Below are 21,196 nucleotides of genomic sequence, written 5' to 3' on the forward strand. Positions count from 1 at the left end.
GTCCCGCGGCGGGGCGGGGCCGGGGGGCCGCCCTCCCCCACTCCCGCTGCCTCTCTTCCGCGCAGCGCCCCCCTTCCCCGCACCTCGGGCGCACTCTCTGGGTGTTTCCTCGGGGGTGCGTCCTTGGAGCCCCAGCTGCAGAAGCGGCAGCGTCGGGGTTCCCGGTGGGAGATGCCCCCGGGATCAGCACGTCCCAACCTGCTGACCCGTCTCCACGCAGCGTAGGTTCGTGCACGCACCGACCACCCGCTCGCGGGGCAGTTCTGACCGCGCACCTACTAGGCGCCGACGTTGGAGGCGCATCCTTGAGCCGAGCCGCAGGAGTCCGCGCGGGGCTTCCAGTCCGCTGGCAGAAGGGAAAAAGACAACCGAAAGAGGGTCTAGAGTAGCGCCGCTCAGTAGGAACGCGATGGGAGCCACACAGGTAACTTAAAACTGTCTGGTAACCACACCGAAAAGGTAAAAGACACAGGTGAAATTCATTGTAATGCTATATTTATTCTACTCAGTTTGTCCAAAGCATTGTTGTTTTAACATGTGTTACTAGCCACAGTTCAAGGGCAGGGTGCCCACATGTGGCTGGGAGTTACGGTATAGGCCGGTGGAGGTGTAGAACTCCATGAATCAAATCAGTGTGTCAGCGGCTCTGGTTAGGGCTCTAGGCCCCCTCTACCAACGTGGTTGTAGGTCTCTAGCTCTGAATGCTGGCTCAATAGGCCTGTTCCCTTGGCTGAAAGTTCATGGAGCAGAAACTCATGATTCATAAAAGTGAGGGAGGGGAAAGGCAAGAAGATGACAAAGACCGGGGAAGTACTTTAACCAGGTGCTTGCAAAGGCCAGCCTCTGTGAGGAGGTGAGAGTGGAGCAGAAATGTAATGATGAAGAGCCAAACTTGCGGAAGTCTACCAGAAAGTCCCTTCCAAGCAGAGGGAAGAGCAACTGTGGGCCCCTGAGGCACAACAATCTTGATGTGCTCCAAGGGCAGCAAGAAAAGATGGGGGTGGAGCTTCATGAGGAGGAGACTGGGAGGAAGGGAAGGTGCACAGGTAGGTGGGGACCAGACTGAAAGGTCTCTGGACAGCCCTTTACCGTCTCATCCACCCCCTCTTACTAGGGATCTCTGTCTGCAATTCCTTGACGCAGGCTGGTGGCTAGAGACCTGTCAGGCCAAGGCACAAGGTGGCACCTCTATGCTGAGGTCTCTTGGTGTCCCCTGGAGGTACTTCAGGACAGGACTTTGAGCCACCACTCTGTCATGGGCCCCCATGAGGTCTGAGAACCCCATGTGCCTTCTTTGCCCTGATACCCACCTCTTTGCTTGGCAGGACAGATGAGTTGGACATGAATCAGACAAGGGTCAGACACCAGTCTACCTGGTCCTCAAGCTCCAGGGGACATCTCATGAAAGGTTGATATGTCCTTAGAGCTTGGAGACAGAGCACCACCACCTCTCCTTCATGTGAATTGAAGGGAAAGTGTCTCTCATCCTTCCCCTCCGTGGGCAGAAGTCCTCATAAAAGCACCAGCATAGGGAAAAAAAAAAAAAAAAAGCTCTTATAATCTATTACCTCTCTCAGCCTCTCCAACCTCTTTTAAAGACCTACAGAGGTGGTCAGTTGGTCATTAGACTTTGCAAACCTTGCATAGGTCATCCGGTATCATGGTGTGGAAGGTGGAAGGTAGCTGACACCAATTAGCTTGAGAAGGCGGCTTAAACTGACACTGAAATAATTTGATCATAAAATCCTTTTCCACCGTCTAGGGATGTGAATCTCTTCCTTGTTTCAGTAGGTGACATTTAATTATGCACTAGACTGAGAGCTCTGGAGGGCAAGGCGACACATCTTTTTCTTCTTTGATGGCTCAAGCAGGTCCTCAACAAATAGTTGACACACAGTAGGTCCTCAATAAATATTTGGTGACTAAATAAAGGGATGCAGTTGCTGTAACTTGGTTCCCTCTAAAGGAACAATTAGGACAAGGGCTTGATGCTTGCCTTACTTGGGAAATAATCCCAGAGAGTGTGAATGAAGGACCAGAGGAGTGAGAGGAGCAGGAAAGTCGGTATAAGGATGAATTATCAAGGTCATGACAGAGGGCATCTGGAGTGCTGCTGTGCCCAGAACTTTCTGAGCAGCATGGAGTGAGCTCTCAGAATTGCCTGCCAGATCGACCTGGAGGTGCCTTTTATCCCTTGTCCACAGTCCTCCAGGGTTGAGGCCTGCCCTTGATTCTTTGACTCCTGACTGTGACCCCTGTGTGGTGCTGTGCACGCTCCCCTGTGGGCGTCTCAGGGTCAGTGAAGCCCTGGGGTCCACAGCAGAAGGCATTGGCGTCTACTGAGGTATGATGCTGGTTCAGGAGGTGAGTGGTAGCCCCGAGGAAGGCCGCCGCCCCCGAGTCTGCTGGGCAGCGACCTAAAGGCAGAGAGGAGAGACTAGGTAAGACAGACTTTGCCAGTTTCCATTATTTAGAGGTCTTAGTTCCTTTAAAAACTTTTTTGCCCTATATGATCCTATTATGTATTCCAGGCATGAGTGGAATCGAAAGTCAAAGAGTCTAATATAAGTCCCTCATGTCTGTCAATTGTCCTTGCAAAGTTCCGTGCAGAAGGGAAAGGGACAAGAATGAACAGTTACTTTCCAAGGAAGTGAGTTAATCGCACAAGCATGCACACTCCCTGGGGGTAACTGTGCAGGGGATCAGCTCAGCTCTGTGCTGCAGGTGACCGCGTCCGCCTTGTGCCCTATTCCTCCTCCTGGTCCCACCATAGCATCACGGGATTGTTGCTGACTTCGGGTGGATCCCGTTGCCTGCTCCGGCTCGGGCTGCCTGCCAGTGCCCTCGTGACTGTCTATGCAGCCTGCTGCACTCGCCCGCCAGGCCCTCTGCTGCCTGCACAGCCCCGCCGGGAACTGGGGGCAAGCACTCGCGGGCCGTCCCTCTGCTGCCTGCACAGCCCCACGGGGAACTGGGGGCAAGCACTCGCGGGCCGCTCTCAGGAGTGTGCGAGGTCCCGAGTCCAAACTGCAGCTGGAAGCCTGGGCCGTGTCTCCCGACATCTGGGCAGATGTGAGCATGGGGAGGCCCAGGGGGAAGAACTCTCTGTCAGCCCAGGCGGGGAAGGACAAAGCCAAGAAGCCCTTGTGGCTCGTTAGCGTGTCACGTGATGTGCGGCCGTGGCTTCAGCACCTTTCACATGGCATGTGATGTTTATCAGGAGCTCTCCTAAACCCATCGATGCTTCAGGCCAGAAAGGAGCCTCTCGTTCTTTGTGCCGATGAGAGAGCTGAGATGTGGCGGGGTTCGGTGCCTTGCAGGTGACACGGGAAGGCGGGGGAAAACCTGTGTGGCGGAAAGGTTTTCTCCGCGGGGCTTCCAGACCATTCGGAGATGGAGCCAGGCCCTACCTAAGCACAAAGCCTCACGTGTATGCGGAGATTTTAAAACAAGGTTTAAAAAAATAATAATAAATATAAATAAAGTAAAACAACCTTAACATCTCCATTTCCACATTTAAAAGCTTTGATAATTATTTTGTTTTTAAATGTCAGTGTAAACTCAACTTAAGTGGCTCAACATAATAGGGCTTTAATTCACAGGCTTTCAAACCTCTGAAAAATGACTTGGATTGAGGGCTTCTCCACATTTGGTAGGCCTGATGAAGGCTGAGAGTAGAAGGGATGGATGTAAACACACCCACGTTTGTAACCAGATAGGAGGAGAGCTGTACATCCAGAGATGTTATAAAGGGCATTATGAATGCAGGGATATGAAAGGATGCTCCTGCAAGCCCAGATATCCTGCCTGCACTGGTTTCCAGACCCCCACCAGTGCTGCTAAGGGGGACAGCAGCAGTGTGACTCTGGGTGTGGAACGGGGCCATCACTGCTGTCCTCCAGACCATCGTAACCAGATCATGGGCATGCCGGTGGTCCGAGGCGGGACTGGACAAGACTGCACTTTCCTGGACGCCTCTTCCCAGGTGATGTGCTGTCAGTGGATTTAGAGAGCTTGCTGTCACCAGGTTCCTGTAGCCTGGCTCATTAAATTGATGGGGCTCCCTGTGGTTAGTCACTTTAAACATCAGACTTACAAATCAACACATAAGTGTAAACTTAATTTTGGTTTGTTCACCTTGTGGGGTTTTTTGTTTGTTTGTTTGAAGTTTTTATTTAAATTCCAGTTAGTTAACATACAGTGTAAAAATGGTTTCAGGAGTAGAATTTAGCGATTCTTCACTTACATATGACACCCAGGACACATCACAACAAGTGCCCTCCTTAATACTCATCACCCATCTAGTCCATCCCCGCCCAACTCCCTCCAATAACCCTCAGTGTGTTCTCTCCAGTTAAGAGTCTGTTTTATGGTTTGCCTCTCTCTCTCTCCCCCACCATGTTCATCTGTTTTGTTTCTTAAATTCTATATAAGTGAAATCATATGGTATTTGTCTTTCTCTGACATATTTCACTTAGCATAAAACGCCCCATCCACATCACTGTAAATGAAAAGATTTCATTTTTTTGATGGCTGAGTAATATTCCATTGTGTGTGTGTCTGTATGTATGTATATATACACACACACATCTTCTTTATTCATTCATCAGTCCATGGGCATTTGGACTTTTTTCATAATTTAGCTATTGTAGATAATGTTGCTATAAACATTGGGGTTCCTATATCCCTTTGAATTAGTATTTTTGTATCCTTTGGGTAAATACCTAGTAGTGCAGTTGCTGAGTTGTAGGGTAGCTCTATTTTTAACTTTTCGAGGAACCTCCATACTGTGTTCCAGAGGGGCTACACCAGCTTGTATTCCCACCAACAGTGTAAGAGGGTTCCCCTTTTCTCCATATCCTCACCAACACCTGTTGTTTCCTCTGGTGTTAAATTTAGCCATTCTGACAGGCATGAGGCCCCAATTCATCATGGTTTTGATTTGTATTTCCCTGATGCCGAGTGCTGTTGAGCATTTTTTCATGTGTCTGTTGGTCATTTGTATGTCTTCTTTGGAGAAATGTCTGTTCATGTCTTCTGCCCATTTCTTGACTGGATTTTTTGGTTTTGGGTGTTGAGTTTGATAAGTTCTTTATAGAGTTTGGATACTAGCCCTTTATCTGATAAAACATTTGCAAATATTTTCTCCCATTCAGGAGGTTGTCTTTGGCTTTGTCTACTGTTTCCTTTGCTGTGCAAAAGCTTTTTATCTTGATGAAGTCCCAATACTTTACGTTTGCTTTTGTTTCCCTTGCCGTTGGAGACGTGTCTAGGAAGAAGTTGTTGTGGCCAAGGTCGGAGAGTTGGCTGCCTGTGTTCTCCTGTAGGATTTTGATGGACTCCTGTCTCACATTTAGGTCTTTCAGCTATTTTGAGTCTATTTTTGTGTGTGGTGAAAGGAAATGGTCCGGTTTCATTCTTCTGCATGTGGCTGTCCAATTTTCCCAACACCAATTATTGAAGAGACTGTCTTTTTTTCCATTGGATATTCTTTCCTGCTTTGTTGAAAATCAGTTGACCATAGAGTTGAGGGTCCATTTCTGGGCTCTCTATTCTGTTCCATTGATCTATGTGTCTGTTTTTGTGCCAGTACCATACTGTCCTGATGATGACAGCTTTGTAATAGAGCTTGAAGTCCGGATTTTGATGCCTCCAGCTTTGCTTTTCTTTTTCAACATTCCTTTAGGTATTCGGTTTTGTTTTGTTTTTTTTTCTGGTCCTATACAAACTTTAGGATTGTTTGTTCCAGCTCTGTGAGAAATGTTGATGGTATTTTGATAAGGACTGCATTGAATGTGTAGATTGCTCTGGGTAGCATAGACATTTTAACAATATTTGTTCTTCCAATCCATGAGCATGGAATGTTTTTCCATTTTTTGTGTCTATCTCAATTTCTTTCATAAGTGTTCTGTAGTTTTCAGAGTACAAAAATTTTACTTCTTTGGTTAGGTTTATTCCTAGGTATCTTATGGCTTTTGGTGCAATTGTAAATGGGATCGATTCCTTAATTTCTCTTTCTTCTGTCTCGTTAGGGTATAGAAATGCAACTGACTTCTGTGCATTGATTTTATATCCTGCCAATTTGCTGAATTCCTGTATGAGTTCTAGTAATTTTGGGTTGGAGACTTTTGGGTTTCCACATAGAGTATCATATCATCTGTGAAGAGTGAAAGTTTGACTTCTTTGCTGATCTGGATGCCTTTTATTTCTTTTGTTGTCTGATTGCTGAGCCTAGGTCTTGTAGTACTATGTTGAACAGCAGTGGTGAATGGACATCCCTGTCCTGTTCCTGATTTAGGGGAAAAGCTCTCGGTTTTTCCCCCACTGAGAATGCTATTCCCTGTGGGCTTTTCATATATGGCTTTTATGATATTGAGGTATGTTCCCTTTGTCCCTAAACTGTGGAGAATATTCATCAAGAAAGGATGCTATACTTTGTCAAATGCTTTTTGTGCAACTGTTCAGATGATAATACAGTTTTTGTCCTTTCTCTTTCTAATGTGAAGGATCTCCTTGGTTGATTTGATAGAGAGGAAGGGGGTGGGGGATGGAAAATAGAGATGAAGACTATGAAAAGCTCTAAACTTCCAGTTCTAAAATAAATAAGTCTGGAAATTCAAAAAGTAAGCATAGGGAATACAGGCAATGGTATTGTAATAACTCTGTATGGGGACAGGTGGTGAGTACACTTCTCCTGGAGAGCACTGAGTAATGTACAGAATTGTTGAATCACTAAGTTGTGCTCCTAAAACTAATATAACATTGTGTATTGACTATCTTTCAATAAATATTAAAGAATAGGGGCTTCTAATAGAAATCACGGTGCATCCATGAAAGGCAATTATACAGCCATTCCAAATATGAAGGAACATTTGCAGAGATGATAAAGATTTCTCAAATGTTCTTCAATGTTAATTTTTGAAAGAATTTCTTTATTTATTTGAGAGAGAGAGAGAGAGCTTGACCGGAGGGAGGGGCAGAGGGAGGATCTCAAGCAGACTCCAGCCTAGCCCAGGGACCAACATGGGGTCAGTCTCTTAACCCGTAAGATCATGACCTGAGCCAAAATCAAGAGTCAGACACTCAACTGACTCAGCCACCTGGGAGCCCCTCAAATGTTCTGAAGTGCAAAATGCATGCTGAGAACCCTTGGGGGTGGGAGGACATTTGTGACACACAGTCTACCTAGAAGGGCGGGGTGCCTAGAAGACCTGAGCATGGTAGCTAAGGATGGTGGGAAGGTGCCAAGCCAGGCCTTCCCACCGTGTGTGGTGCCAAGACCCTCCCCGCGAGCGTAACCTTCAGGGTGAAGGGCTAGGTGCTGACGGGACACTGCTGATGTGCACTAATGACACGGGACCCCGTTGGGCGGAGCTGTGGCGCCCCAGGGTTCCCTGCTGCCTGGCCCGCACTAGGCTCTATGTCTCCAGGCAGAGGGAGGCGTTCACGCTCTCTGTCCCTGTCTCTGCCACACTCTCAGTGCCCTGCTCGCCCCACGACCCCCATGTAGACAGGAGGTACAGCTCACACAGCGACAGGTCACAGGTGAGTGTGCCCTGCTCGCTGCTCCCTTCGGGCCACTGTGGGGGCTCGGGCTCCGGGTGGGTGGCGTGGCCTCCCGGGCTGTGGCTGAGGACACTGGACCCCCGAGCACTGACCATGGGCCGGCGCATGCAGCCCTTCCACAGCTCCGGCGGGGAGGGCTGCCCCCCTGCTGCCCGGTCCTAGCCTCCTGGGCCAGGAGCCAGCATGCTCCTCCCTGGCAGGGACGACGAAGCCCCTCCTGCTTTCCCCTTCACCCCTCCTCGGGCCATTCACAAGCCTTGCAATCAGGGTGGGGAGTTTGCTCACACTCTTGCTGCCAAAGTTGTTCATGTGGATGATGTCCACTCATTGCTTTTTCCCTTTTGTCGCCTGTGCTTGTGAGAGCTCAGAGACACATTCAATTGCCCCCCTAAGCCCGCAGGAGCATTCGATGGCCAGCCCTCCCAGCCAGCCTCGTGCTGCGGGCCCCGGGCTGGGGGACGCCACACCAAGCATCAGGTCAGCAGTTTCCCAGAGACTCCCGGACCCCCATGTGCTCCTGGAAACGGGGTAAGAGACTCTGTCAACTCAGCGTGACAGCATGCATGGGGACAGTGGCTGGGAAGGGAGTCTGAGGGTGAGAGTGCCACGGAATGGGAGTGCCCGCGTGGGATCCGCCAGCCCAGCTTTTCCCCCCCGGAGCTAGAGGGTTTTCTCCACTCTCAGCTCAGACAGACTTGGGATCTGCCCACACAGAGCAGACCCCTTTGTTCTCTGGAGGTTTTCATGCAGGCTCCTATTTGGATGTTTTTGGTTACAGCACCATGAAAGAGGACCTAGAGACCCCGCTGACCTAGCAACAGGCCAACATCATAGCCAATTACACTCAGGTGAGGCCCAGAGAGGAACCATCAACTCTAGGAGCACCCACTGCAGTGGTGGGGACCAGAGCCAAGGATGGGCGAGTTCAGCCCAGAGAAGGCCCAGAGTCGTCAGGAACAAGTGAGACCGGGGGAGGGAGGCATCAGTAGCAGGCGAGGGTCCATCAGGGATCCTAGTTGTCAGGAGCTGATGAGGCCCAGGTGGGGATCCTAGTCGTCAGTAGCCAATGAGGCCCAGGTGGGGATCCTAGTCGTCAGTAGCCGATGAGGCCCAGGCGGGGATCCTAGTCGTCAGTAGCTGATGAGGCCCAGGCGGGGGGGATCCTAGGCAGCAGGTGCACGGGAGGCCCAGGCGGGGCTCGTAGGCAGGCAGGAGCAGCTCTGGCCCAAAGGGAATCCTCAACAGCAAGAGCAGTTATGTCCCAGGCTGGGATCAGAGCAGAGTCCAGCAGATGAGACCCAAGTGGGTATTGTTGCCCGTAGGAGCAGGGCAAGCCGGGCGGGGATCATCACTGGGAGAAGCAGGTGGGGCTGTCAGGCTGTCAGGCTGCTCCCATGGGGCAGACAGGTCCTGCCTCTCCTGCTGGGCCATTTTCAGCGGGTCCTGGGCTCCCTAGGATGCAGGGGAAAGAGGAGCCATTCTGCTCCCTCCTGTCACCCATGCCCCTGGCTCTGACAGAACCCCCACCACAGGCCCTCTCTGTTTCAGGCACAGCAGGGTCTCCATGGGACCCATGGGAAGATGCTGAGCTCCCGCTGTGCAGGCTCACGGACCATCATGGCTTTCTGCAGTGAGTTACTTGGGCCCTCCTTCATCCACCTCAGGGGGGGATTGCATTTGCAGGAACACCTCTCTCGGCGCAGGACCCATCTCCCCAGCTCAGGCCTCATTCCCTGGAGCCCTCTGAGGGCCAGAGTCTGGCCTGGGCTGGAGCTGAGAGACCCAGGAGGCAAACCCAGGAAGTGGGCAGGAATGGAGCTGGGCCTTGGGCCAGGCCCCTGGGCACTCTGAGGAGGGGCCTCCACGCCTGCTTCGGGGAGGGCCCCATGTCTGCCTCCTGCATTCAGACAGTGAGTCCATTCAGTTCAGCAGGGGCTCCAGAGGGTGAGGGGCTCTGGGAAGGTGGCATCCTTTCTGTTGGAGGGCAGTCTGGTCTGGGGTGAGGGCAGAGGGGTACTCCTCAGTGACACCCCTAGGCCAGAGCTGCCGCAGCTCCCAAAGGCTTCTGGGGGATGGCAAGAAGATGTCAGGGACAAGGCCAGGTCAGGGAGGGAGGTGGGCAGCAGAGGGAGGGGCTGACGAGCCTGGGCTGGAGGAGGAGGCTGCCCTGGGGTGGGAATGAGGGAGGGGGGACAGTGCAGTGGCCTTGGTATCAGGGAAGGAGGCTGCTGGGCCGATGGCTGCCATGAGACCTGGGTGAGGCTGGAGACTCCACGTGTGCCCACTGGGCTGCCCCTGGGGCCTCAGGCCCTCCTCACCGCCCAGGGATAAGGGGCCGTTTAGATGGGTCAGGGGTGGGTCATGTTTAGAGCTCTGACAAGACAAGGGGCAGAAATGGGCCAGAGAGGCAGAAGTGACCGACAAGAGGGTTGGTGTCAGGGAACAGCAGGGGTGACGGCCAGGGTGAGGGAGAGGCAGGCTGGATGCTGAGCAGTCAGGCCCTGTGAAGGCATGGGGTCCTCAGGCGGACGGTCCCAGGGGGCACCGGCGGCACTGACAGGTCTCAGGCTGGCCCATCCCAGGACGGGGGCAGGTCCCACCTCGTGGGGGCTGCTGAGATGCCCCCGCCTGGCCCACCTGCCAGCAACAACCCTTCTCCCACCCCAGGCAGGATGCTGCCCTGCCTGAGCCCCAGGCACCTGGCCGCCCCTGCCCTCCCTGGGGTCAGCCCACCCCTCCCGAGGCTCCTGGGCTGAGCCTTGTGCTATGGGGCTGGGGGCCCGGTCCTCAGACTCTGCTTCTCTTGCCTTCCAGGGAGAAGGAGATGCCCGGCCCCAACCCCCACGAGGCAAAAGTACGAGCCTGTCCTGGGGCTCGGGCAGGACGTGCTGGGTGGGCATGGAGCCAGGTGACAGCAGACCTGGTCCCCAAAGCGGTCCCAAGGGCTGTTTCACCAAATCCCCCATCCCAGCACCCCACGCACTGCCGGGGCCAAGCCTGAGCCCCAGAGCCGTGGTCAGCGGGAGCGGCCCTGTGCCCCTCGGGCTCTCTGAGTCTGTTCACATGAAGGCCCCTGGACACTGCCCAGGCACCAGTCTACACAGCGGGCGGCTCATCTGCTGCCCCCTTGTCATGTTCCAGCAACATCGCCAGGAGACCCGGAGAGCCGACAAGTGGGTGAAGATGCTGCAGACCTGGGACCACTACCGGCTCAGTGAGAAGGTGGGGCGCTGCGTGCCCGCAGACGGCACTGTGTCCCGACAGGGGTGGGGGTACAGCCCTCAGCGTCCCCCCGACCCCACGAGAGTCCCCCTGCCTAAGGAAAGTCTGCTGCCCAAGCCCAAGCCTCCCCAGGCCCAAGGAGGGCACTAGAGGGGCCGGCAGGTCAGGGCCATTGTCCCTTCCTCCTTGTGGAAGACAAGACACAGCTCAAGGGACACCCAGCCTCTCTGGAGACGCCATGGACCCAAGACCAGAATCTTCTAGATGCTTGTGCTCCTTGGGCTCCAAGGTGCCATCCTGGGCCTGTCTCACCAGCACTGCTTTCTTTCTGTAGATGCATCGTCGGGGGTATAAAGTGGTCCCTCCCCAGGTGAGGGGTCAGGTGTGGGCCCTCGTGCTTGATATTGAGCAGGTGAAGTCCAGCCACCAAGGGATCTACGAGGTAAGCCCTTCCAACCCTGCAGAGGCATGACCTTTAGATGAGGACTTGGTAGAAGCTAAGGGGAACAAGTCGGGGGGCGGGGGCGGGTGAGGTCATGTGCCTTGGGGACCCAGGGCGGCCTCAGTGCTCTCTGGTTCCTCTCAGACCCCAGGGTTCCACGCATCTCCCTGCTGCCCAGCCTCAGTCCCATGAACCCTAAAGAAGGACAGACTTGGGGTCCAGAGAAGTCAGGGCTGTGAGTCTCTGTCCTATTCCTGGGTGGGTTTAGCATCAGGGTGATGGGAACCGGCACCCTTAACAGGCCTGGAGCTCCCACAGCAGCCCTCCTGGCCCCAGGGCCTGGAGTGGGGGCCGACCGAGTGGGCTGGTGCCAGATTCCTGCTGGGGCTGCGGAAGGAGCTCCTGGGTGGGGATGGGAAGGGGAGGAGAGCTAGCCCCTGCCACCCCGCCTGGTGGCTGTAGGACTCCACGGGCATCAGGAGCATAGGCCCAGTGACCCTCCCTGTCTCCCCGAGGGCCCTGAGATGGGCCTGTGCCCTGGGAGCAGGTTCCAGGGAGCAGCCTCCGCAGGGCAGGCTCAGGGCCCGGGCTGGTGCTCCTGTGCGTGGGGGAGGGGAGAGCTTCGGGCTGACCACTGGAGGCCCTCCCCGCCCAGGGCTGCTGAGCACCAGCCCTGACGTGGGCATCACGGGCACGGTGGGCACTTGTGCAGGGCCCTGGCCTCAGAGACAAGGGACAGAAGGAGGTTTCTGCAGGGCACACTCATGTGGCGGCTAGCGGCGCTCCCTGCTTAGAGGGGCTGTTGGTGGCAGTTAGGGTTCCGTGTCCTGAAGCTGCCTCCTGCTTCCCGGCTCTGCCCACAGAAGATGAAGGAGCAGGCCCAGCTCTTCTCCAAGGACGTCAGGCAAATTGACCTGGACGTGACCCAGACCTTCTCAACCACGTCATGTTTGGGGACCGCTGTGGGGTCAGGTGAGGCTGGGGGGCAAGCAGGGCGCTGGGGTCTGCAGGGCACACTCCAGGTGTCGGGGTGGCCCAGGGGCTTCTGGGTGGGGAACGCGGGGTCTCAGAGGAGGGGAGGTAGGGGCAGCAAACAAAACACTGCCGCGTGGTACAAGTGCTGGGGACGAGCCAGGGGCCCCTCCCCGCGATCCCGGGTCTGGGGCGATGGTGAGGGCGCCCAGACGAGGTCCTTGCGTCGTCCCCATGTGAGCTGAACCCCAAAAGTTGACGTGGAGCTTCTTCCTGAAGAGCAGGGGACTGAGGGTGGGGGCCGTGGGGGGGCACTGTGGGGTGCTGGGGGCCAGGCGGCACAGACTCGGCTGGAAGAGGACGCACACGGACCGAATGACTGCCACTCTTGGAGTTTTCCTGTAGTTCTGCATGTTGTTGCGTTTTGTTTTAGACAATTCCATATCATTGTAAAGATAGATATTATGGTGATATTATGGTGAACCCCCAAATGCCATCCCGGGTCTAGCCCTGGGTCCTGTGCTCAACACACGCTTCCCCAGCAGCAAGTGTGTCCCAGCAAAGCCCAGACCTCGGGTCTGTTTTATCTGTTGAAATCTCTGCATGCATCTTAGGAAATGGGGATCCCTGTTGGATGTGTGCCCCCCACACCAGCACCAGCCAGCAAGGATTTAGTGCAGCTCCTTAGTGTGTGGACAGTGTTCGCGCCTCTCTGGCCACCTTAGGGTTCTCTGGACGGTCTGTCCTTATCAGAAGCCCGGGTTTGGTGTTGAGTCACCGGGTACGGGTAGAGACCCTGAGCTTGCGGGGGACAAGCGGGAGGGACAGGAATGCAGTGTGCGCCCAGACAGGGTGGGGTGCAGGTGAATAGTGGCGGGAGGTGGAGCTGTGTCTGCATGCAGAGCGCTGGGGCTGGCCGTGTGCTTTAAAGCCCGGGGTCCCCGGAGGCTGACCTGGAGGGCCACCAAAGTCCTCGCTGAGGAGCCACCAGGCAGGGGTGGACTGGTTTTCCCAGGGGCTGCCGCAGACCAGTCTCATGAGGGGGGTGCCTCGTACCTATGAACCTGGGTGGCCCCTGTGAGAGTCTTGGTCCTCAAAGTGCAGCTGGGTCACTGTGGACCTGTGACACCTGGTCCAGGAACCATAAGTCCGTGTATGTTTCTTACACATCAGTGTCATGAATGCCTCCAGGAAATCCTTGAGTCCTGAACAGAAAATGTATTCCCTTTCCTGGTGTCCTTTCCAATAGGGTAGGGAACGGGCTCAGTCCAGTCTGGGTCCCTGGTGACCATTGTGAGTGGCTAGCCCTATCAATAACTCCCAAAGGCACAGATAACATGAGTCGTATCTCTTTCTCAGAAATGTGTCTATCTGGGCCTCCCCAGGGCTTGGAGTAGAATCCCAAGGACAGGTTGCATTTTGTATCTTGAAAAGAGGAAGGTGGTCCCATATCCTGAGATGGTGAACAGAGGCTCAAGTCAACACCCCGCTGAGAATTAGAGCGAGCACAGGGTTAAGACCAAATACACACACCTGTTCAATGGCTACCGAGACGGTGAGGAACCGTGAGGGTAAGGCCCAGCAGAAGGCTCAGCCCAAGAGATAAATCTGCTGACTCAGAGGACAACAGCCAGGAGGCTGACCAGAACTTCCTCCAGCACCCCAGTGATGTGAGACAAGATGGACTTCAGGATCTGTGCTGAGGGAGGTGGGCACTGGAGGTGTGGGAATAGTGCCCGGACCATCCAGCTCATCCAGAACCACTTCGTGGATGAGCATGACCCCAGCATGGAAGTGAGGGTTGCTGCTCCTGTCCTCAGCCGTGAATCCTGATGTGGGCTTGTGTCCTGTGTGCTCCATAGGAGGCTGTCCCCCCACCGTGGGACCTGGGGGCGGGGCAGGAGAGGTGCCCAGGAGGGGCTGGTGGTTGGATTGCCCCATCCTAGGTGAGGCGGGCAGGGGGTCCTGCAGCACTGTCCTCCTGCAGGACTCCTATCAGAAGCAAGTGGTTATGGATGGTGAGACGTGCCTGCTGGACATTCTGGACACAGCGGGCCAGGAGGAATATAGCGCCCTGTGGGACCAGTATGTGCCCACCGGAGAAGGCTTCCTGTGTGTGTTTGCCATCACCACCACCACGTCCTTGGAGGACATCCACCAGTACCGGTGAGCTGCTGGGTGGCGCTCGGGGACCTCCGTGTCCCTCTGTTTCTCCTCCTATCTCTCTGTCAGAGTCCTGGTGCACCGTCCCTGCAACCCAGGGACTGGTTCTCACCTTCTTCCTTGCAGGGAGCAGATCAAGGGAGTGAAGGACTCCAGTGAAGGGTCTGGCTCCAGGTCTGGGACTCTCTGGGACACTCTGGGATCCCCATGACCCAGCGGCCCAAGCATTCTAAGTGTCTCTGGATGGCTGGGCAGCGACGGAGGCTGGGTCCAGGGTCTGGGCTGACAGAGCTACAGGGAGGGGCAGAGGTCCTGGAGAGAGCTGCCCTGAGCCAGGCCGGAGCAGCGACCCTGGGGTGTTGGCCCCTCTGCTCCCAGAGAGCTCTGTGGGCACCTGTTGGCCCTGAACCCTTCATGGGCTACTGGGGACAAGGTTGATAGGTCAGATAGGAGTGGGACAGGGAATGTTCAAGCTGGGAGCCAGACCAAGGACTGCCCTGTGGGGGAGCTCCTGAGGACAAGCTGCCTCACGGGGGTAGCCCTGGGGCTTGTAACAGGATGAGCAGGACCCCATTTCCTGTGTGTGGGAGTCGGGGTGGGGAGAAGGTGGGGGAGGGCTGGATCCCTCGGTCCCCCTTCCCCCTGCCAGGCCCCCAGGCCCAGTCCCACTCTGAGGCAGCCCCTTCCTCCTAGGGCTTGCGGATGCCTTCTAGACGCTGGTGCGAGAGATCCAGGAGCACAAGGTGGGAAGGCTGAGCTCACCCGAGGAGGGGGCCCAGGCTGCAGGGGCTGCAAGTGCCTGCTCCCCGTGATGTCCCTTCCAGACCCCCTCTGACCCGCCCACTGGCCCTCTGTGCCCCAGGAGCACAGGCAGGGTGCATGGAGGTTCTGGAAGCCAGGAGCAGGTGGGGACAGAGGAAGGAGCAGGGGAAGGAAGAAGGAAGCGCCGCGGGACCCTGGCCGCCCAGGCTCCCTGGACAGACCCCCCGGGAACACTTTGCACAGATGTGGTGAACTGAGGCCCCCAGGACTCTGGCTGTCACTCTCCTCCCAGCCCTGTCCTGGCCCTTTTGCCACAGGTTGGGACCCAGTCAATTATGGGATGGTCTGGACGCCTGCGTCTTGCTGAGATTGGAAGGAACTGGGGACCCTCAGCTTTGTGTCTGCCTGGAGGCCCCTCTGCGGGACACCTGTAGGGACCGGGGACACGGCCTGGGCCGAGCCACCCTCTTTCCTTCTGGGTGTCTGTCCTGCACTTCTTGCAGGGAGCTCTGGGCTCCACAGGAACAGGCTGGCTTTACAGTTTCACACAACCACCCTTTATTGAACTGTTAACAGCAAGCAGGGGCTCAGAACCAAGGGTGCGGCCTTCCCCTGGGGAGGGAGACCTGCTTCTCCTTGAGAGGAAGGCTGAAATCACGGGGGCATGGGTGCCAGTGTCCCCCTCCTTAGAGCCTCTGCTGACTCCGGGGGGGGCACAATTCCTGAGTGTGGTTCCCCTAGGAGGCAGGTGCTGAGGACAGGGACCTGACCTGGAGCTCCAGTGTTGGGGTTCCCGGGCAGGGTCCCAGCACGTCTTCATGGCCTCGGCCTCTGCTACCAGGTGACTGCTTGAGACGTGGCCTCTGGGGGCACCTGCCTCCTACTGTGGGGGAGGGGGAGGGTGGGCTTTCATTTGCTTGCCCCTGCTCCCCCTTAGCTGGGGTGGCCTGAGGTCCCAGTGCTGTCCTCGGTCGGAGCTGTGGATCTGTGGGGCATGCCCAGGTCCCAGGTGACCACACAGAGCTCTGAGAGGGCTCGCCGAGCCTGGGGCCAGAAGCCAGGACTGGCCAGGGCCACGGGGGCCTTGTTCCCATCAGTCTTCATTCTGGTCCTGAGGGGGCTCGTGTCGTCTCTGCTGCCCCCCGGGGCCTGGGGCCAGCAGTTGAGGTCTCTCTGGCTCAGGGACCTACGACTCCTGGTGGGGGAGGTTGCCGCCGTCCAGGAAGGCCAGTGTGACGAGGCACGGCATGGTGCTGGCCGGCCAGAGCCTCAGGGCCCCCATGCTCGGCATCCGCTCCAGGGGCCAGGGAGCATCTAGCAGCCCTGTGGACGCGGAGGTCGGACGGTCCCGGGCAGGTGCGGGGCCTCGGGGCTGTGGCTCAGCGCGGCCCTGGCTCTGTCTCGGCTGTGCTGGTCAGTCCCCGAGAGGGGCATGAGCTGCAGTGGCCACAGGACAGGAAGTGTGTCCTGGGTCCACAGCTTGCTCTCTAGTGGGCTGGGGGGACCCCGTCCCGGGAGTCCCAGGGGTGTTCTGGGGCCTGGTCTGTAGTGTGTCCACTGGGGTGGCCCAGGCACGTGTTAAAGGGAAAGGAACCCAGTGTTGTGGCTTCAAGCCCCATTCGGGGGCCACCTGCCTGCATTCTCCTGGTGCCCGGGGAGGTTGGGGAGGGAATCCCATCACTGTGGGGACAGGCGGGCCAGTGAGGGGTCCTGGGCGGGGTGCAGCCAGGCCAGAACCTGAGCCTGTGGGGGCTCCCTGATGCAGGTGGGCAGCCGAGGGCTCCGTGGACTTGCCCTCCTGCAGCGGCTCCTCAGGCTTCAGGATGGCCTGGCCGGGAAGGGGTCCGGCTGCTCATGTTGGGAGGCTGGGCCTGGGGAGGCCAGCCTGTCCACTGTGGGGAGCGTCTCAATGCTAAGAGAAGGGAGGAGAGGCCCGGGCACCTGGGAACTTGCTCCAGACCCAGGGGCATCTTGGGGAACTCCTCAGGGCCGGCTACAAAGAGGCAGACTGTGTTAGCGTCTCCAGCAGGCTGTTTGTTCCCAGCTGGCTGGGCCCCAGGGTGTGCTCGTGGCTCCCTGTGTGTCCACCCTGGCCTGCCCCTGACAACACCCCTCCAGGTGCTGATGCCCAGCCCTGCAGTGAGTGCCCGGATGCCCGCCCCTGGCCTGGGTTGCCCAAGGTTGGAGCAGGAGAGGGACAGAGATGAGGAGGAAGGCCCCGGGGGCTCTGTCCACTGTGTGCTGCCCCAGGAGGGTGAATCGGGAGGGGACGGGGCCCACCTGGGGGGAGGCTGGTCTCACCTCATCCTTCAGCTGGGCCATGGAGGCCCAAAGGTATCTGAGCACCACCTCATCCTCCAGGTCCCGGGGCTGGGCCAGGTTGTCCTGCAGAATCTCCCGAAGACCTTCCAGGGGCAGCTTCAGGAAGAGTTCTGGGTGCCTCCACGGGGCAGGTACTGGGGGTCCAGCCATGCCAGGAGCGCCGCGGGCAGAGCCCTGGCAGGAGGAGGCCCCATGCAGGCTGCTCCTCTGTGGGGAGCCCCGCCCAGCCCTCCTGCTGGCCACTGTCCCCTGTGGAGGCCTGCATGCTCCTCGCTCCTTGGAGCAATGGGCCAGCGCCCTGCCCCCCCCCCCCGCCTCGGGCACACCTGGGCTCCCACAGGCTCACTCATTGCTGTGCACCTTGAGGATGCTGTATGCCATGGCTGTGACCATGCGCTCCGCGTCCAGGATGTAGGCATCCCAGAGCTGCAGGGTGAGTGAGAAGGGGGTCTGTGAGGAGAGCAGGTGTGGAGGGGGCAGCCTCGACGGGGCCCATGGGGAGCCCCTGCCGCCCCCCTGGCTGCATCGGACGAGGCCCCACAGCCCCTCCTGTGGGTGCACTCCTCCCAGGGAAGGTGGGGCTCCAAGGACTCCGGGTGGTAAGGGCCTGGCCAGCGCAACCTGCAAATACCGGGGGGCCACCTACTCTGCCCCACGCTTGGTGGCCACACGCCCCGAGAGGACATCAGGCTGGCTGCAGAATGGGCCGAGGGCCTGTCTACTCCCCAGGCAGACCTGGCCTTCCCTGAGGGAGCCGAGTTGGACACAGCCCATCCTCCAGACCACTTCAAGGGGGCCTCTTGGGTGCTCCAGGATGGGTCTGGGCTGCGAGCCTCAGCCTTAGGGCCTCCGGGTCGGGCCTGGCTGGTCTAGAGGGTGAGGCTGAGCTCGGGCCTCTCCGGGGGCCAGGGGCAGGGAGCAGGTCAGGGTCCGGGTCTGCTTGGGTGGCCTTTCCTGGTCGATGAAACACTGAAGGAACCACTTGGTGGTGTAAATGCCAGCGCACGTCTGTTCCTCGTCCTGACAGAAGTGTGGAAGTTGCTCAGGACCCACCCAGCGGCCCCAAACCTCCCTGGGCCAGGGCCCCGTGCAGCCAGGTGGACACGCTCCCCACAGCCCCGCTCAGCCCCAAGGGCGCCCTTGGGCCCAGCAGGAGAAAGAACGGGACACCAAACTCTGGGTAGCTTTAGCAGGGTTCTGCTTGCCCCCATCCCTGCCCCAGGCCATGGGGACTGGCCTCCGGGGAGCTTCTACTCGCCAGGTGCTTCTTGAGCTTTGGGAATTCTTTTGCTAGAATGAGCTCGCGATGGGCCTGGAATCTCAGTAGTTTGGGGGACCCTGGAATGAAGAAGCCAGAGAGGACCCAGGCCCCTCAACAATCAGGCCCTTCTTCCCCACTGGGGGCAGGGGTGAGTCCTGGCAGGTGCCTCCTCTCCCATGCTGACTCCAGTGTGTGCCCACAGCCCTCCTGAGCCCTGGCTGGCCCCGCTCTTCCCAGACAGCAGGACTGCCTTCCAGGCCTGGGGCGGGGGAGCAGGGGCAGAGGACCCTCCTCCTCACAGAGACCCAGCTGGGTGGGTGCCCTGGGTGAGGACCAGGCCTGTCTGACCCAGCAACTCTTTCCTGCAGTGGTCGCAACAGGAGCAAGGGGTTCCCCATTGCAGCCCACGGGGAGGGTGATGGGGTTGTGCAGGGCCACCTCCTGGGCTTGGGATCCAGGCTGGGGGCCCACAGGAGACAGAGATGTTGCCACCAGGCTGCCTCTGGCCGTGGCTGGAAGGGGGACCTGGCGGGCAAGCAGGCAGTCAGACAGGAGGCTGAAGGACCCGGGGGAGTGCGAGAATGGTCTGCAAATGGGGGGGGGCCAGTGGCCATGGCTACAGGACCCCAAAGACCCCCTGGGGAGGCGGTGCCCTTTGCCAGTGGGGAGACGGGCTGGGTGGGGCTCCTGGCTTGTCCCACTGTTGGAGCTGCCCTGCAGGGAGGCTGTCCTGAGCTCCAAGTCCCATCCAGGTGCCCTGCCGGCCCCCTACCGTGCGTGGCCTGTCTCTCCAGAGCTGCTTGTCTTCAGTCTGCAAGGGCCCCGCATTTGGTGCACCCACCCCTGTAGCTTTCCTCCCTGCTGGTATCTTTTGCAGAGGGCAAGTTTTGATTGAGAGAAACTCCCAATTTGTCCATGATTTCTCTCTTGCCTGTCTTTTCCCCACTGACCAGCCTCTTGCTTCATTTCCACGGCCTGACCCTCGTCTGGTGTTCTGGTTTCCTAATGCCTGGAAAGGGTTACCGCCACCCTGTAACGTGGCTAAGGGCCGCACATGGAGTCCCACAGGGGGATGCAGCTGGGCCCAAGTCCACATCAGGAAGAAGCTACTTTTGAGGATGGCAGCAGATCGCACTGATGGGGAAAATATTTACCATGAGGGGATTATAGAAAGCTCACGATCCTGTGCCCAGATGTGTCCTGGGCCGGGCCTGCCCCTCACATCGGGGCCCTTCTCTGTGAGGTGCGCAGCGCAGTGGTCATAGCTGGGTGGATGTTTGGGGTGTTGCCTGGGGGCATCAGGGCTGCTAGAGGCTGGCTCACCCTGGACCAGGCATGACAGGTCATCCGTGACCCGGCCATACCCTGAGAGCCAAGGCCGTCACTGGGGCCACCCAGGTTCCATGGCACAAGGCACCCCCCTCGGTGGAGGAACATAGGCATCTAGTCATGAGGTGTCTGGTCCAAGCCTGCCTGGTGGCTCCTCAGTGCCAGTCTTCACTGTCCTCCAGGTCAGCCTCCCCAGGGACCCGGGCTTAGAAGCACACTGCCAGCCACTGAGCTGTCCACACAGACAGAGCTCCATCTCCCGCGGCGATCCACCTGCACCCCACCCTGTCTGCGCGCACACTGCATTCCGTCCCTCCCACTAGACCCCCGAATCCTCAGGGTCCCCACCTTCACCCCACCCTGTCTGCGCGCACACTGCATTCCGTCCCTCCCGCTAGTCCCCCGCATCCTCTCGGTCTCCACCCGCACAGGGGGACCCTACAGGAAGCCAAAGACACGTCTTTTAACGTGTCTTTCTTCAAAATTTTGTAGTTTTCCAACACAGATCCCGTGTATATTTTCTATAGATGTATACTTGCATATTTGATTGTTTTTGGAGCTAATGTAGATAATATTTTTACAATTTCTGCTTTCTTTTTTTTTTTTTAATTTTATTTTATTTGAGAGAGAGAGAGAGAGTGAAAGAGAGAGCACAAGAGGGGGTAGAGTCAGAGGGAGAAGCAGACTCCCCACCGAGCAGGGAGCCTGATGCGGGACTCGATCCCGGGAGTCCAGGATCATGACCTGAGCCGAAGGCAGCCGCCCAACAAACTGAGCCACCCAGGCGCCCCTTACAATTTCTGCTTTCTAAATGTAGTTTTTTCTGTTGCAGTCTTGCATCCCAAGACCTCACCAAACTTAGGTATTCATTGTACAAAGTTTTCTTACAGATTTTTTGGAATTTTCTAATCATATCATCTGTGAATACGGTTTTCTTTCTACCTTTCCCATATGGTTACATTTTTAAATTTTTCATTGGAGTGGCATGACTTCCAGTATGATGTTGAATGAGACTCATAAAAGTAGATTTCTCTCTTATTCCTGGTTTCAGGGAGAATATCCGGTGCTTCACCATCACACATGATGTAAGCTGCTGGATGTTTTTGGAGATGCCCCTTACTGCTATTAAGTGACCATAGAGAATAATTATTAGTTTT

The 21,196-nt window shown here is 56.9% G+C and overlaps 1 protein-coding gene across 3 annotated transcripts; it reads left to right on the forward strand.

Moving 5' to 3' along the window:
• Positions 1-102: 102 nt before the first annotated feature.
• On the forward strand, positions 103-20,825 carry LOC118543368 (uncharacterized). 3 transcript variants are annotated; one of them, XM_036104349.2, is made up of 12 exons: positions 103-424; positions 1,326-1,408; positions 7,481-7,545; positions 7,960-8,094; positions 8,345-8,414; positions 9,115-9,196; positions 10,381-10,474; positions 10,708-10,788; positions 11,123-11,230; positions 12,094-12,202; positions 14,190-14,368; positions 15,059-20,825. In XM_036104349.2, exons 2-11 carry the CDS (start codon positions 1,342-1,344, stop codon positions 14,222-14,224), a joined length of 846 nt encoding a protein of 281 aa, XP_035960242.1. In that variant the 5' UTR covers positions 103-424; positions 1,326-1,341; the 3' UTR covers positions 14,225-14,368; positions 15,059-20,825. The 3 variants fall into 3 exon arrangements, with proteins under 3 accessions (XP_035960242.1, XP_035960268.1, XP_035960252.1); XM_036104375.2 differs by having other exon boundaries at positions 10,381-10,420; XM_036104359.2 differs by having other exon boundaries at positions 1,331-1,408.
• Positions 20,826-21,196: the final 371 nt, after the last annotated feature.

Source organism: Halichoerus grypus, chromosome 2 (genome assembly GCF_964656455.1).
Source record: "Halichoerus grypus chromosome 2, mHalGry1.hap1.1, whole genome shotgun sequence".
NCBI classification, from domain to species: Eukaryota; Metazoa; Chordata; class Mammalia; order Carnivora; family Phocidae; genus Halichoerus; species Halichoerus grypus.

Bases quoted from the DNA above. Each gene is read 5' to 3' on its own strand.
- LOC118543368 (XM_036104349.2), top strand. From the start codon at position 1,342: ATGAATCAGACAAGGGTCAGACACCAGTCTACCTGGTCCTCAAGCTCC. The intron at 10,789-11,122 runs GTGGGGCGCTGC...TTCTTTCTGTAG, and splicing joins ACTACCGGCTCAGTGAGAAG to ATGCATCGTCGGGGGTATAA. The intron at 11,231-12,093 runs GTAAGCCCTTCC...CTCTGCCCACAG, and splicing joins GCCACCAAGGGATCTACGAG to AAGATGAAGGAGCAGGCCCA.